The sequence below is a fragment of the Mastigoproctus giganteus genome, chromosome 3 (assembly GCF_048544385.1).
Source record: "Mastigoproctus giganteus isolate SK-2022 chromosome 3, ASM4854438v1, whole genome shotgun sequence".
In the NCBI taxonomy this organism is placed as follows: domain Eukaryota; kingdom Metazoa; phylum Arthropoda; class Arachnida; order Uropygi; family Thelyphonidae; genus Mastigoproctus; species Mastigoproctus giganteus.
Genome location: NC_143577.1, coordinates 148,739,509 through 148,755,890, shown reverse-complemented (window position 1 = coordinate 148,755,890; position 16,382 = coordinate 148,739,509). Strand labels below are relative to the sequence as shown.

The window sequence follows — 16,382 nt, the reverse complement described above, 5'->3', positions numbered from 1 at the left end:
AGCGCGTTGTTTATACACAACAGCTCTCATAAAAGCGCTAACATTCTCTTGGTATACCCTGTCACTTAGTGTTATTCCCTTCATAATACATATAGCTGAAAGAGATGCAAAAAATACAACACATTTATTTAAATAGCGGTTAAGTGAGAAATTCCTCTATTCAAAGATAAGGAAAGGCAACAAATTTTGTCATCGCCGGTGCCTAACTGTCCGGACACTGAACTTCCTGGAAGAAAGAATCCTTGTAAATCATTGAAATAAATTTGTTGTTCCTTTAAATGTATACGATATTTAGGCTTTATTATTGTTAGCATCATCAAAATACGCAATAAAGCAACTTTGCATTATCGATGGATTTGTCTTTGCAACTGCCCTCGTATTACTAGAGTTCTACGCAATCTATTGAATTTAATCCACAATGTCCGTCCACGCAACCCACAAAAGAAAAACAAAAAGTAACTGACATATTAATATTTTTATTGTATATAATGCAGCGTAATTAACTTAACACATTTTTACTATGCAAAAAGAAGAAATTCGTCAATAGAGTCTGGGTTAAGAATTGCTCTTTCTTGGATTAGAAATCCAGCTAAAGAAAAATCTCTCGCTGGCTGGGACATAAGATTGGAACCAGCCACAGTTGCAAGGTTTTGAAAAAAGGATTTTGTGGAGGAGGGTTTAATCATTGCTTGAATCTTTCACATAAAATGAATCGTCTGCTTTCTTTCGGTGTCGTATGACGAGGAATTATTTAAAAAAAAACTGGAACCGCAAAGTTACTTGAGACCCGGTTAGGAGCTCTACTTATTACTATGAACTTTTCAACCTAGTTGGAAACAAATAATGTTGCAGTGACTATGCAAACTGCTTTTCTACCTTGTAGCTCAATTTTATTTAACTTTTTAATCAATATTCTAGGGTTTACAAATCTGTGCGAATAACTGCAGCATTTTTCACCACACAATCAATACAAAATAAAATAACTAAATGTATTGCTGTTGCTTAAACATTCCCTTCATACTTTGAAAGGTACAATCCTGTAGACTTAATCATTACATTAAATTTGACTGTCTTATTTTTTACAATGTGTTCATTTACAAGGATCTCTCGATGTAATATCTGGTACATGCCCTTGATCAGGGCATCTAATATCAGTACAATAGAGTGGAACATGCGCAGTGTAGTTTACAAATGATTTATAAGATTCCAATTGAAGTGAGAATAAACAGCGAAATGCCTTCAGTATTAGAATAATGTTACTAATAAGTGATATTAAACTTCACTTCTCTTCTTGAGGTGAGTCACTTATTAGAAGCGCACCATGGGACAAGTCATGGTGATAGCCTCGCCGTGTAATTGATATGTCTTAAACCGCATACTTTTTCTGACTAAAAAACGAGTGCATGTTTTCGGCAAATAATTATAAGATACCGTTAATGAAACTATTCTCCGTACTGTGTGGACATGTGTTTTTGTAAGGGCCGTTCCTAGGACGTCAGTTCACGTCTTTGTATCTCTGTGACGAACAGTACCACTGGAAAAGGGCCAGATATGTGAGTAATGTAGGTTTGTGTGTGTGCTGTTATTATGTTCTAGCCACTTGGTTACTCAATGCATCAGTCACCTGGACAGATGATTCTGGATACTCGTCCACACCACGGGAAGGTGGGCCACGGTCCCAGTAAAGCTCGTGCCGTCTCAATTCGAGACTCTGACTCACTTGATTTGCCAAAAGGTGATCCAGATTCCTCTGGGAGCCCACACCAGAGTGGAAAAAATTCCCGCAGTGTGCAAAAAAAAAAGTTAGGTAAATTTTATTTATTTTTATATTTAAAGTAGAGCATTAAGGGGAGAGAGGAAAAGAAGTGAACTGCTAAAGAGGTTAGCCCTCAAGTTTGGAGGTTCAACTACCTGCAGATGAATTGGGGTTGATGCGCGCAATCGGGTTTTTCCGTCGGGCAAGGACTTCAGCTGCGAATGTTAGTTGTCCCACCTGATTAGGAAAAAATTCGGCTATCGTACTCCTCAGGCGATCCCTATGCTCTTCATATAAATTACAATCAAACGGTACATGGTGCCAGTTTATCTTTTCTCCACAGAAGCAAAAGTCTGTTGTCATAAGTCCCAGCTGGTGTAATTTTTCATTGACAAATGAAGTTCAAATGACACCAGGATTTTGAATTTCTTGTTTAACCTTGCATTGAATTTCACGATGTTTTTAAATATATTTGGTTTCTTCATCAGTTTTGTGTGTAGTTGTTTTTCCTCATTAATTGGATATCTTCACAACTCGCTCCTGATTCTCTTAAACCGTTTGAAATGCTTAAATTTGGGTGACTAACTGCCTACTTTCACAAGATAGGACGTTTCGAGACTTAGGGAGAACCAGGAACTTACTGATTTGAACATAACAAACGTTACCTCTGGGAGGAATCTTTTATTTACTATGCCTTCTTTTATTTACTATCCCATCTGGTTTCCAATATATTTACCAGTTCATTAAAGCAGCGATTTTTCTCGCTTTTAGTATCTGCTGTCAAATTTAATTTTAAGTCCAGGAATTTTAGTCGGAATCCTCTTCCCAATTCTAAAGCAGAGCCCACGGAAGATCAAAAACAGGCCTAGTGGAAGTCTACCTTAAATCTTCAAATAGGCCTCTGGGGTTGGGAATATTCATAATAACTGCACAATCATGGAAATCTACCTGCAATAACTTGTACCGATGCGTGACCAGGATCATGCCCCGTTCGATAGAGTTAAGTTTGCCCTTCATTTTGCAGTTCACTGCCCGGTGAAACCATGCTCCTGCAGCATAGGTAACAGTGGATGGGAAGGAGAAGTGTTCGCCTAGAAAAGCCCCAGTCGCTCCTCGAGACCCTAACAATGGATGCGGTCAAGTGTGACCCCTAAAACTTTGGTTTGAGTTACTTACCGGCGATTTTCACTTGAGGTGACCGCCGGAGTTTAAGCTTACGCTTAAATGCCACTATTTTAGTTTTAGCTGGGTTTATACTGAGCTTATTTGGCCTATTCCAGGAGGAGAGATTGGATAGTGCTGACTGTTCAACTTCAGGCACAATGATGGTGAGATCGTCTACTTTGTTGTTCTTGAAGCTATTTGCCAGCCTTTGGATAGCGGTGAAATTCAAAAAAGGATACTTTTATAAGTAACAAACATTCACGATAAATACCTATTCTTGGAAATATTTTATTATATAGTATTCCAGTTTGTGTGATGTTTATTATGTCTGTTCAGGAGACGAATTTTATCATATTGGGGTGAAAACTGGAATAACTTCGGTTACCTCGATTGGAAGAGACATTTAAGAATTCTTCTGTTCTATGACCGGATTCGAACCCAGACCTCACCAAGTGAGTGACACTATGTTGTCTCTGTGAACTACAATGTATGATGTTTGCACTGTTGTGTGATACTGCAAAACGGAAATTCACTGTACTGTACTCTGCCACCGGCGGAAGATGCGAGGAAGTTAGAACATCACGCTATATCGCCTGGTGTTAACGTTTTTTCTGCACGTAAACATTGAAATTTTAAAGGCTCTTTGATTATTTTCTGTAGGGATTTCTCTACTGATATGCAGGAAGTGTTTAATTGAGATCGCAAGGTAAATTAAAACAGATTATTTATTTTTTGAATAATGCCAAATATAAACTTCGAAATGGAGTTAGAGTATCAACCTATCCATAGTAGCAGTTAATTCAATTCTGTTTCTAATCAGTTGAGTCGTAGATAAAGATTCTTCGATTTTAATAGAAACTTTAAAGACAGGGTTTACCGTTGTCACTGAGAACGCAATCGCAGCTGCTTCAGAATGCCTATTCTAATTTTATTTTCCCTCAACCGCGTGGATAGCTCCTTGTATTCTTTTCAGTTTTTGCCAAGAATACCTTTGTCTGGTTATTTTTTAACTCTATATTAAAATTAAATTCATATCTAATTTTATCCATGTTATTTTATAGTTTATCTCTGCGCCTCTTGTTCCTTAGCTTTATAGACCTTGAGGAGCTGTTGTTGCAATAATACTTTTTAATTTGCCTATGTGTACAATTGATCGTTGTGAAATAAAAAAAATATTCTGTTATTTACTGTACACACAGAGGAAAAAGAGAAAAAAATGGTTGAGCGTAATAACTAATTCAGCAGTCTTCTTGCAACCTAAAAATGATAGGAAGGGTGAGTTGGGGGATCATGATGAAAATACACAAAAATTTAAATCTTTCACCAAAGCAAGCAAGGTTGACCGCAAAACCTCTCACTGTGGAGGACTTAATGGTGAAATAGGTTCTTTCTGAATAAAATTGTCAGGAATGCCTGCCAAACAGTCTCTATATTTCTACATACATTACAATCATGTTCTTCCATGCGCATATTAACAAAGTATCAGTTCTTCTCCAAATCAGTGTTTCCGCTTTGTCTCAAAACAAATTCAGACAAACAATCTGCTGGATAATATTACCCGATTTTAAATGGTAACTCTAAATATGCAAGATATTTTGTATGCATCAAGACGAAAACTGAAGATGGAAAATGAATGGGTACGCCGTTGCCCTTTCCAATAGGTCTATTATTATGTCTATGGTGGCACCTATACTTCCACCTGATAAACTGAATTTGTGCACAACCGCTACTAAACAGGCCTCTTCGCTACCAGGGAGCAGCCGACAGCTGCTATCTGATGGCCGCCCCTAGGCACGCAGTACCGGGCCTGGGTCTGCTATTCTAACAGTACTTCATGCACCAATATCCCGCTCCCAGGCTGCCCAGATCTGAGAGCCAGCAGAAAATAATAAAAAACATACAGTGAAAGTTAAGCGATCAAAGTGCATATAACAAAACCTTAATTAGTAAGCAATAAATTATTCCAGTGTCTTCTCCGTTGAAAAACAGTTACACAGAACTCTTGCAGTGCTTGAAATTTAACCTGACTAACAATAAGATCACTTTCACTGCCTCTAACTACCAAACTACACTTTTAGCCTTTCTCTATGTTCAACATACAAACTACAATCATATAACAAATTCTTTCAAGTCTCCGGTTGAACAGAAGTACATAAAGGATAGCTGACCAAACCAAAGTAATGTAGTTTAAAATTTAATGAGCCATGGCCAGTTAAAATAAACGTTTTCCATAAAAGGAAAACACCATTTGTTGTTACTATCATAAGTAAATGTAACTATGGGAATGGAACAATGTAGTCACCTCCCCAGTCACACTAAGATCCCATCTCTGTTGCCATATACCAATCAACTGTGTTAGAACATTTTTCTTGGCTTTAGACATATCTATAGTGACATTAGAAGTAATGTTCATGAAAGAAACAACTATGCCTTTTTTAATGTAATAACAAAAGCCCCGATATACAATATACAAGTCAAGAGACAAGTGCCCGACCAAAACCTGCATAGCATTCATTGAGACTGTTCTGCACAAACTAGAAATAACAAAGCATTGAGCGCTGAATCGATAACAATTTCTGTTTAAATTTAGCGTTAGTAACTCTGAAGTACCATGCTGATGATCCGTACTCAACTATGGGTATGTAAGAATACTGGATGTTGAAGTGGGCAACCCACAAACATCGACTCCCCCCTCAGCAGAGGACCACCAGCATGGCCGACCAACTCCAAATCCCGCGGCTGCCTCAAATAATCAGCATGAGGAGAACTGCGACCACAGTCAAAATGCTGGTTGGAAAAATCAACTCCCCTGACTTCTGGGATATATGCCAGTGGCATGTTCCACTTCCTTCCTTACGAGCCACCCCTCTTCTTCAGCTACAACGGAACAGGCTGAAGATCAGTGACAGATTCCTACCTGGACAAGTACTTCCTACAGTACAAGCCCTGCTAATGATCGGAGTTGACCTGCAGAAATTCGCTTCTGATCGCAATTACAGGCGCTCGTTGGCCGAACTTGTTCCCCTTTTGTTTGGCCCCTGATGTCGACTCATACTGAAAACTCCATCTACTATCTCCTATGAGGCGCATAACGGCACGTCGCAGGCAAATCGACGAACTGTCTCACAAGAAAAGACGATACCGAACATCAATTTGGCACTGTGAAAAATTCTGACTCGTGTGAATATGCTTAAATATGTGCTTAAATATTATGCACATACCTTGGTGTACTGTCTGCCTCACAACTATACATACTCGTATCTATTGAATGGCTAATGCTACGTTTTTAATTGTTATGTAATCTTTTATACTGCAAATTCTTATACTGTACATATTTTTATATTACCCTATATCATTGTCAAGCCCCTGGCCTCCTGGCTGTGGCGGGCACATTATTGTATCTGTATCTTTACTGTACAATAAAGATTTTCTTCTTCTTCTAAACTGTCTTATAATATAAATTGAAAACCCACCTTTTCAACCCCCAACCTGATCTAGTTAATCAAATACTTGCAGCATTTTTTAACCTTTTCGTGTAAGTAATTAAAATGTGGATAAAACGATAATCTGTCATCAATTCTTATACCTAGATATCTCACTTCAGATACTAGGGGAATCTGCCTCCCCTTAATTAAATCTTTTTGGCGGTCGCGCATAATTTAATTTCCCCTTAAGCAGCATCATAAGTTTTAGTTGTAGATATCAATAATTTATGCAGATCAGCCCATAACACTAGCGTTTCTAACACGTGGGCCACACTTATTTCAAGCACAGATCTGGATTTACCAGTAATATAAAACAAAATCATCTGCATAAGCAATATTACTCAGATTTTCAGCTGACTGTTCTAAATTAAGTACTAAGTTTCAAAAAAAGTGGGCCCAATATAGACGCTTGAGGACACCCTCTCGAAAGATTTCTGTTAAACTGTAGATGTTTAAATTTAATAATTTTCCTACCATACAAATAAATCTGGACAATGCATACCCCCTTAATGGAGATAGAATACTATCATGCCACACCGTGTCAAGAGCCGCAGTAAAATCTATAAAGATGGCCAACACATACTTATCCTCTGCCTGGTTCCTGAAATTCATAAGCTCATTAATGGCATCCTCTGCAGAATGCCCTCTCTTGAAACCATACTGATAAGGCAGGGTCAAACCATTTTTATCCATGACTTGGTTCAGTCTTAAAAGTAATCTTTCAAACATTTTGCCAAGGTTGGCCAATAACGAAATTGGTCTATACCCTCTTGGGTGGGTCATTCTATTTTTTACCCGGCTTAGCTAACAGCTTAATTAAACCAACTTTTCAGATCCCAGGAATGGTACCTTGAAGTAAGCATTTATTTTATAAGTTTAACAAAATGTTAGGTTCAATCGCTTTAAGAACAGCGACATTCTCTACTAAATCGATCCCAGGAGCTTTGGAAATTTTAATTTGCTTAGAAACGGCTCTCAATTCCTTTAAAGTATGTTATTTTAGTTTCCTCATACCTTCTTGTTCCGCTGTATCCACACCATTAACGATCACTGTATTCATTATCTCTCCATGTCTTACTTTATTCATACCTAGTTTATAAATTAATCCCCAAGGATTAATTTATAAAGTATTGCCCACACTAATAACTAGACTTCTTCAAGCGCTTAATATACTCTTATAATAAATTTTCCTTTTATTCTATAACAAGTATGATAAAATTGAGCCTCATTCAGCCCCCACTGCCTATACCCCTGATATGCCTTCCTACATTAGGTTTAGAAGAATTTTCGGCGAAGGTAAAGAAAGCCTGCACGAGAACGACGAGAAACGTCGGATAACTTACGCGGAAAATTAGTTTGCCGATACGGCACTCTAGCGCTGCTCACTCGGTAAACAGACGGTAGGTGTTAACGGTCTGGAGCAAAGTCGAGAACGATATACTGATTGACAGGTAGGCGTGGCAAACGACGTGCTGATTGGTGCGCGAACACAACACACGATAACATCGGTTTAGTATCACTGTAGCAGCACTAATGGTAACTTAATCGTACATGCCCTAACATTTACTGTAACGGTGAAAAAAGATCAGGTTACCTCGACTTGAATCCCATGGGAGCTTGAACCCCTCCCGAAGTGGAGGGGGTAACCTAACCTTTTTTCTTTAGAATCAGTCATATTTAGAAATACATTCATAAAAAAATTTATTTTTTTATGACCGTATTTTTATTTTCTTGTTCAATAATATGCCCTAATGGGTGAAAATAGGTCAGGTTACCTCCACTTGAATCCCATGGGAGCTTGAACCTCTCCCGAAATGGAGGGGGTAACCTAACCTTTTTTCTTTAGAATCATGAGTGGACTAGCACATAAATTGTTTATTAATAAAATATTAATTTTTTTATTAATGTACTTTTATTTTTAAAGACACTCATGCGGATACACACGTATCATAACGTCAATCAGCACCTTAATAGCTTGTCGTCTGTCGCGCCCACCACCAATCATTTCATTGTTTGCCACGCCTACCTGTCAATCAGTATATCGTTCTCGACTTTGCTCCAGTCCGATAACACCTACCGTCTGTTTACCGAGTGAGCAGCGCTAGAGTGCCGTATCGGCAAACTAATTTACCGCGTAAGTTATCCGACGTTTGTCGTCGTTCTCGTGCAGGCTTTCTTTACCCAAGCCGAATTTTCTTGTATTTCTTGTATTAAAAGTGAAATAGAATATTTGTAGGACAGGAGCCACTGATTAATCTGATTGCTGTTCACCGAACACGCCGAGTATTTTTAAGAAATATTTTAATATAAAACAAATTACTTTATTTTTAGATATAGGTTTGTAATTTGTAGGAAAGCCAGCATATAGTTCAAACGGATGGGCAAAGTACTTATACAAAGAATAACGTTACTAGCAACCACAAGAGCCTGCAGGACTGCCTCTACCAGTGCGCTGCAAGTAATAACAGTAAATAAGCCTATAGAGGTCTCATATACTACTTAAAAAAGCAGATCCCCACCACATTCTTAGGAATAACCATAAACTTGACAAAAGCGATGAAGAAATTTATACTGCAAACGCTAATTGGAATATGGCAACAAAGATGGAGAAACGCCAACCTACAGGTTCAGACCTCAAGTGGATACCCTAAACACCTTAATAGCCATAGTTTGCTCAGGGGCTAACAATGCCATACAGGATACAGTCCCTTTAACAAAACGTTAAATACCCTGGGACTAAAGTGTAGGACCTAAGGTGCTCCTGCGGGCGGACGTAACATAGGAGCACATACTATATAACCGTATAAATTATGATAACAACAGGAATCAGCTTATTGCAAGAATGGGACCCTTTCCAGGAGGTTATGATAACAAGTTACTGATGGACAAAGAAAAATAGAAATATTTCTCGGTCTATGTACATGAGTGCTGCAAGATAAAACCCATAGGCACAGGATGACCCACCCAAACTGTAGTGCAAAACGCACAGCCTACAAATGAACGTGACCACCCTGATTAGCTGTACCCTGATCCTTTATTTTTAAACATATAGATTAAATTTAAGTCTGATTTAGTATGTCAGCCTGTATTTATTTAGATTCTTATCTAACCTTTACTTAGTACTCCACCTAGCAGTTAACTACAGTTTTTCCCCCTTCTTTTTTATATATACTTAAAGCTTAATAAAAATTAACCAGTAAGCTAGTACGTAATTCTGTCTTTCACAGGATCACCCAGTATCCATTTAATACTAAATTAAAAGGTTTTTTTTTTTTTTTTTTTTTTTAAGTGGATGCTGCCTCTCTCCCACTCACCTCTTGACTATAACCCCCGTGTTCTTTTCGATGATTTTTTTTTTGTGCGGGCTCTCCCTGGGAATCTCAGCAGACCCCAGGGATCGCCTAGCCACAGTAATGATTCCGGATGCCATGGGCCCTACACTAAGAGGTCAGCAGAACCTTACATTACACAGCATTAAAAACACATCACTCACAAATTCTGGCTTTTACAGTGAAGTATCTCAACACAAGAAAATTGATTCTACTTGTCTAATTCGCAGAATATGATGGGATTTGACTCGCACAATGAACTGAAGAGAAAATTCAATGTCTACTGAAGAGAAAATTCCTCTTTTATGCATTTCTATTTAATGATATATTCAATTATACAAGTTGATCTAACTTGGCGTTCTACCGGAGAAAATTTCAAACACTGTCTAAATGATATAATTTTGTGAAAAGTTGACTGCATTCAAAAGATATTTCACGATATGTTTTTAAATGTTAAGCATTGCTACGGTTACATTTCGTATACTTCTAAAACGTACATGCAAAGTAGCCATTTATTTTACAAAAACATCACTGTCAATGATGTTTTTGATCCAAGTATTTGTTTCTGTATTTTGGGTATAAAGATCAAAAGTAAGGTTTGTTTAATGCCCTTTTTTTTTCTATTTATATCTTCTCATATCTATCAAAAGAATGGGTATTCTTTTGATAGAAAAAAACACTTTTCAGAGGGGTCAATAACACCTTGTCCTCTTACATCAATCCAGCACGCAGCTCTACGTCCATTACACTAGTGTAACGTAGAGCTGTGAACACTGGTTCTACTCTTTATAATTTTGCTTATATTCTAAATTCGTAATTGCATGCCAGTTAATCACAAATGATTAATTCATATGCAAATATATCGATTTTTTGTTTAGACTATTCGAATGATGTATTATTTATCTTTGTAGAAACACAAAACCTCAGTGACAATATTGTGAAATAAAAATCGTGTTCAAGAACGGTTCTGATTATGAATTGTTGATAAATAGAAAGTGGTGATTTTTCTCAGTTATCTCTATTATATGAGATTTGGTACTTATTTGTTAAGCGGATCGCTCGTAAGAAATTGATTTTTGTTGCATTTATATACCAAAATTAACTACGTATTCAATGCATGTATTCTTTACAGGTTAAACTGGAAAAGGAAAGGGACCATGGAGACATCAGCAATTATCAACCGAACGGGGAATTCGACCTCGATGAATTTTCCGCAACATTGAAAATTCACAAATATTCGTGTTGTGAGGAACCCTATCCAGATATTACGTACACCATAAAACTCAGAAGAAGACCCATGTTCTACGTCTTTAACCTTATACTGCCCTGCCTGCTCATCAATGTTATATCTCTATTGGCCTTTTACGTACCATCAGAGTCTGGAGAGAAAGTTACTTTAGGGATCAGTAGCTTACTGTCTATTACAGTCTTTCTCATGGTAGTTAGAGAAAGCTTACCGCCTACACAAAAGACGCCGTTAATAAGTAAGTAGTTAAAAGCATCCCCTGCTGCAAATTAATCGATTTCTTGTATGTTATTTATGTACCGATGTATTAGTAATGGCCGCAGGGAAAAGAAAGCCTATGGCTTACGCTGCACCATTCAAAAAAAAAAAACGAATAAAACAATGATAAAAAAAAATAAATAATAATAATTAATAAAAGAAAATGAAATTAAACCTATCATCCTATGCGCTTCCCTCACCCGGAGGTACTATCCAGATGACCTTTGAATTTCCCCAAACTGTCAGCCTCTACCACCCATGTAGGCAACTTATTCCAGTAATTTATAACTCGCTGGCTAAAATAACACTTCCTGCAGTCCAATCTAAACATTTCCCCACGTAACTTGAATTTATGTCCCCTAGTTCTAGCATCATTTATAACCTTGAAAATTTCGTCCCCATTCATTTTACTGATGCCTCTCAGAGCATTAAACACCTTAATCAAATCTCCTCTAAGGTGTCTAGTTTCCAAACTCTGAAACCCACATATTCGAAATCTTTCTTCTTAAGCACGCCCTTTTGCCGATCTCACCAGGGGAGTTACCCGTATTTGCACCCTTTCAAGAGGCTCGATGTCTTTCTTTAGGTGCGGTCGCCATACTTGAACACAGTATTCCAAGTGTGATCTAACAAAAGCCTTATATAATGGGATTATCACGTCTCTATCTCTACTTGCAAAAGTTCGATAGATCATCGATAGGACACCATGGGCCTTCCTTGCAACCTGTTTACAATGCTCAGAGAATTTCATGTCTGACCGTATCGTAACACCCAAGTCCCTTTCCTCCAGTAGTGGGTTTAGTTGAACTCCACCAAGTGAATAAGTTATTTTGGGATTACTGTTTCCCAGGTGTAATACCTTACACTTTGTTGGATTAAAGCATAGCTGCCATTTTTCTGACCATTCCTGAAGTCTATCTAGGTCTCTCTGAAGAAGCTCAGCTTGACAGTGATCATTAACTACTCTACCAATTTTAACATCATCTGCAAATTTAGACATCACGCCCTCTATCCCTTTATCGATGTCGTTTATGAAAATTAAAAACAACAGGGGTCCTAATACTGATCCATGAGGAACCCCACTTCTTACATCAACCCAGTCCGAGGAATAGCCATTTATCACAACCCTCTGCCTCCTGCCCTGAAGCCATCCTGCTATCCATCTAAGGATTTTCCCAGTGATTCCAACCTGTTCCAGCTTATAAAGCAACCGCTCATGTGGGATTGAGTCAAAAGCTTTGCTGAAATCTAAATAAACAATGTCGAAATTATTCCCTAAATCCAGCTCGTGAGTGACCCTTTCAAAATAGCGAACCAGATTTGTTAAACATGATTTTCCCTTTACAAAACCATGCTGAGTATTTGTACTTAAGAATTTCAGTTCGATCCAAATTATCCCGAATTCCACCCTTGATCATTGCCTCCATGATTTTCCCTACCACTGAAGTCAGACTGACAGGTCGATAATTTCCTACTTCACTCTTAGAGACACCTTTATGTATGGGAGATACATTGGCACTTTTCCAATCCAACGGAATCTCCCCAGAGTCTAGTGATGCTCGCATAATTAGCCTCAATGGTTCAGCGCACTCACTTGCTGCCTCCCTTAAGATTATAGGGTATATTCCATCAACTCCGGGAGCCTTAGTGACCTGTAGGCTCGAAAGTTTTTTAATTAAATAATCTTGCGAAATTTCAATATCATTAATTACATATTTTTCAACTTTACCCCCACAATTTTCCATTTCCACAAAAGGTTTTTCATTTTTAAATATCGATGCAAAATAACTGCTGAGTTCATCTGCAACGGCAGCAGGCGCCTCCGTAGCCGGGTGGGAAGGTGCAGCAGTGCGTAGCACACGCTTCGTGATTAGACCGGGGTTCGAGCCCGTCACCACCAAATACGGAGGATGCGGAAAGGTCAGGGAATGACCACCGCATATCCCGGAGCAATATGGCCTTAGTTACTAATGCTCCTAAAAACCAAATAACAATAACAACAAACAACGGCAGCTGGTGTATTTAATACTATCCCCTTTCAATTACGTAAAGGTCCGATCTGGTTTGTCCTGCACTTCTTGGAATTTATATACGTGAAGAATTCCTTATCGGGGATAAGGAATTCCTCTTTGCTCTTGTTTGCTAGTGATTTCTCATAAACTGCCTTTGCCTGTCGAACCTTTTTCTGTGGCTCTATTACTGATCACCTTGCAGCTGTTATAGGCTTCAGCACTTTTTATTGCTCTGTAAACTTTCCATTCCACCTTTTTCTAATCAAGTAATATGACAATTTCACTATTCATCCAACTTGGAACCCTCCTCGTGGAGTATTTTTTTAATGGTAAATACGCATTCAAGGCATCTGTGATTAATGTTTTAAAAGCGTACCACAGTTCAATTGTATTCATTTTCTGCACGATATCTACCCAGTTAATAGAGGCCATGTAGTACCTTAAGGCATCGTAATTTCCTTTTCTGAAATTATAACCCATTCCTTTGCCTTTTACTTCTGCTACCTCTCTCGTCATCATCCACCGTAGAACTCCTTGATCACTTCCTGCTACTGGTTCCTCTACTGTCAGCCCTGTTATGTCATCTGATTCATGTGTGATGATGAGATCTAGGATATTCTTTTCTCTAGTACTTTCCCTGATATGTTGATACAAATAACAGTCATCTAGTTGATTTAAAAATTTTGTTCGCCATGTCGAGTTCCCTTCCCATTTACTCCAATCAATTAGAGGCAAATTGAAATCACCCATAATAAGACAATGCCCATTCCATTTGCATGTAGAGGCTTTTGTCATAATCTTCACAATCACCTGGTCTGTAGATTACTCCTACTCGCATTATACCTTTGTTTCCAACTATCTCACACCATACAGACTCTATACTAGCATGTGAAATGTCTGAATCCGGGAAAGCTATCGTGGCACTCAGGCTGCTTCTGATAAGAAGCATTACCCCACCACCCCTTGTATCTATCCTATCCTTCCTAAATACATTATACAAGCCGTACTGAAACTCATCATCCCCAATTTCCGGGTGGCACCACGTCTCCATAAGCTCTGTTATGTCCGCGTTATTTGTTTTAACCAGCATTTCGAATTCGTTCATTTTATTGACGACACTTCTAACATTACTGTATAAACAATTAAGACTTACTGTTCTTGTAAATTTAACAACCCCAACACAACCCTTGAAGGTTTTTAGGCTCTCTTCCCTGGCATTAGCTACCCGCTCACTTGAAACGTTTCTGCCCCCAGAACATCTAGATAATATGTACAGTTGGGGTAACAGATAAGAACTCTTGAGGTATGTGCAAGAGTTACTTTCACCAATATTATCAGATAAACGCGTGTCACTATTACCCACATCCCCCCTAACTAGCAGTTTCCCTGAACCTTTAAGGTATCCTCAATAATACTGGCAAAAACGTTTGCACCACCTTTGTTTAAGTGTATCCCGTCTCTACAAAACAAATTCCTTCTACCTACAAGTGTGGGCCATGCTGATAGAAATTTCCCCCTTCAAGTCTTGAGTTAATCCACAAGACTTTTAACATATAATCCCTGTTATCGTGTCTGGGCAGAATTGCAGACACATAGACATTGTGGCCTAGCTCGCGGCATTTCCTAAGCATGGTCCTGTATTTTTCCAACAAATCGTTAAATCGTGTACGTTTAATGTCATTAGTCCCCACATGAATAATAATATTCTCTTTACTCCCCTGACAACTGTTGGTGACATCATTATGTTTTTTTTTTTTTTTTTTTTTTGGTAGTTGTTGGCGCATAGGCTTCTGTGGCCATAATGCACCTCCCAAGGTTTTTGCAGTACTTTGATCCAAGCCCGAGGCGGGAATCGAACCCGCGACCTTTGGGTTACCAGGCAGGCACTTTACCCACCTGGCTAGCCCGGTCGGCTCATTATGTTGGTGATGTCTTGGTGTTATATGTTACGCTTATTCACTAACAACTCGATTATTGTTCTGCTTCACTCACTGATACTGCAAACAGATACGCTAATTTTTACTAAATTTGTTTCTGTACTTGAAGTTGATTTACATTTAAAAAAGTTGTTTATTGCTTTTATCAGGGATTTGTTTCGTAGACCTTAAAGACCAACAGTAAAAAACTCAGTTTTGAATACGCAAAATTTTATTAAACGATGCTTAGTCAGGCTTGCTCAAATAGAGTAGTTTGTGGAAAGCCCGCTACAGTACAGCGAATTGTTTATGTCTAAAAAAAAAATACTGAGAGATTATTCCTGCAGATAGTTACTACTAATGTCCATCTGGTATGCACTGAAATCGTCGTTCCTTTCGGGTTGTCCACCGTCGTGCGAAATATTTCAGAAGGGTCATGATTAAGTCAGCTATAAATTAGTTCTTTGCCTGTACTTATGATAGTATTTATCTTAATTTAACCCAGTTTAGTTGCATAATAATAATTATTCAACTACGTGTTTGCTGGTCCTTTTGAATGATGTAGGTTGAAATACCCGAACGTACAGATCAGAGAAAATCTTACTTCGTCTGTCTAGGATCGACTAGCTAACTAGATTTAAGGGACTCCTAAGAATTTCTCGTCTTTATCAGGATCAAAACCCAGACCTCTCCAAACGAGCTATAACAGCTACCCGTAAGTGTCGAAACCACTTAAGAATAGCTGTTATAAAGGATGTACAGGGTGCCTGAAGAACAGTAAGCTCGGGTGGTTACACGAAAGTTTGATATTAATGCACAATTATTATTTCAAATTTCTGTGTAATAAAAATGTGCTACCTGCGAACTACTCATCTGCAGTAGCGGATTAAGGTCGGTTGAGGCTCCGGGCGCAGAAGAAAATATTGGGCCCCTTAAAAAAAAAAAGAGAGAGACAGGGAAAAAAAATACATGTTAACCATTTTTTTAAATAAATAAAAAATATTATGTACTATTAATGTTTTATTTCCAATAAAATGTGAATATAATATATGTATAATATAATTAATAATAGCATAATAATGATCACAAAGTTTTGAACTAATAGTTGAACATATTAGTTCAACTAATTTGTTGGGGTTTTGCGTGGGCCCTTCAGAAGTCGGGGCTCAGGGCGCGCGCCGTTAAATCCGCCTCTGCCCATCTGCATTTTTTTTCT

At 38.2% G+C, this 16,382-nt stretch overlaps 1 protein-coding gene across 1 annotated transcript in view; it reads left to right on the top strand.

The window, feature by feature from the left end:
* LOC150088324 (neuronal acetylcholine receptor subunit alpha-10-like) overlaps window positions 1-16,382 on the top strand; it is a 583,489-nt gene that overhangs the window by 554,196 nt on the left and 12,911 nt on the right. Inside the window, exon 8 of the mRNA XM_090369453.1 lies at window positions 10,867-11,218. Within this exon, the coding sequence (XP_090225579.1) occupies window positions 10,867-11,218 (352 nt within the window). The remainder of the gene's footprint in view (window positions 1-10,866; window positions 11,219-16,382) is intronic.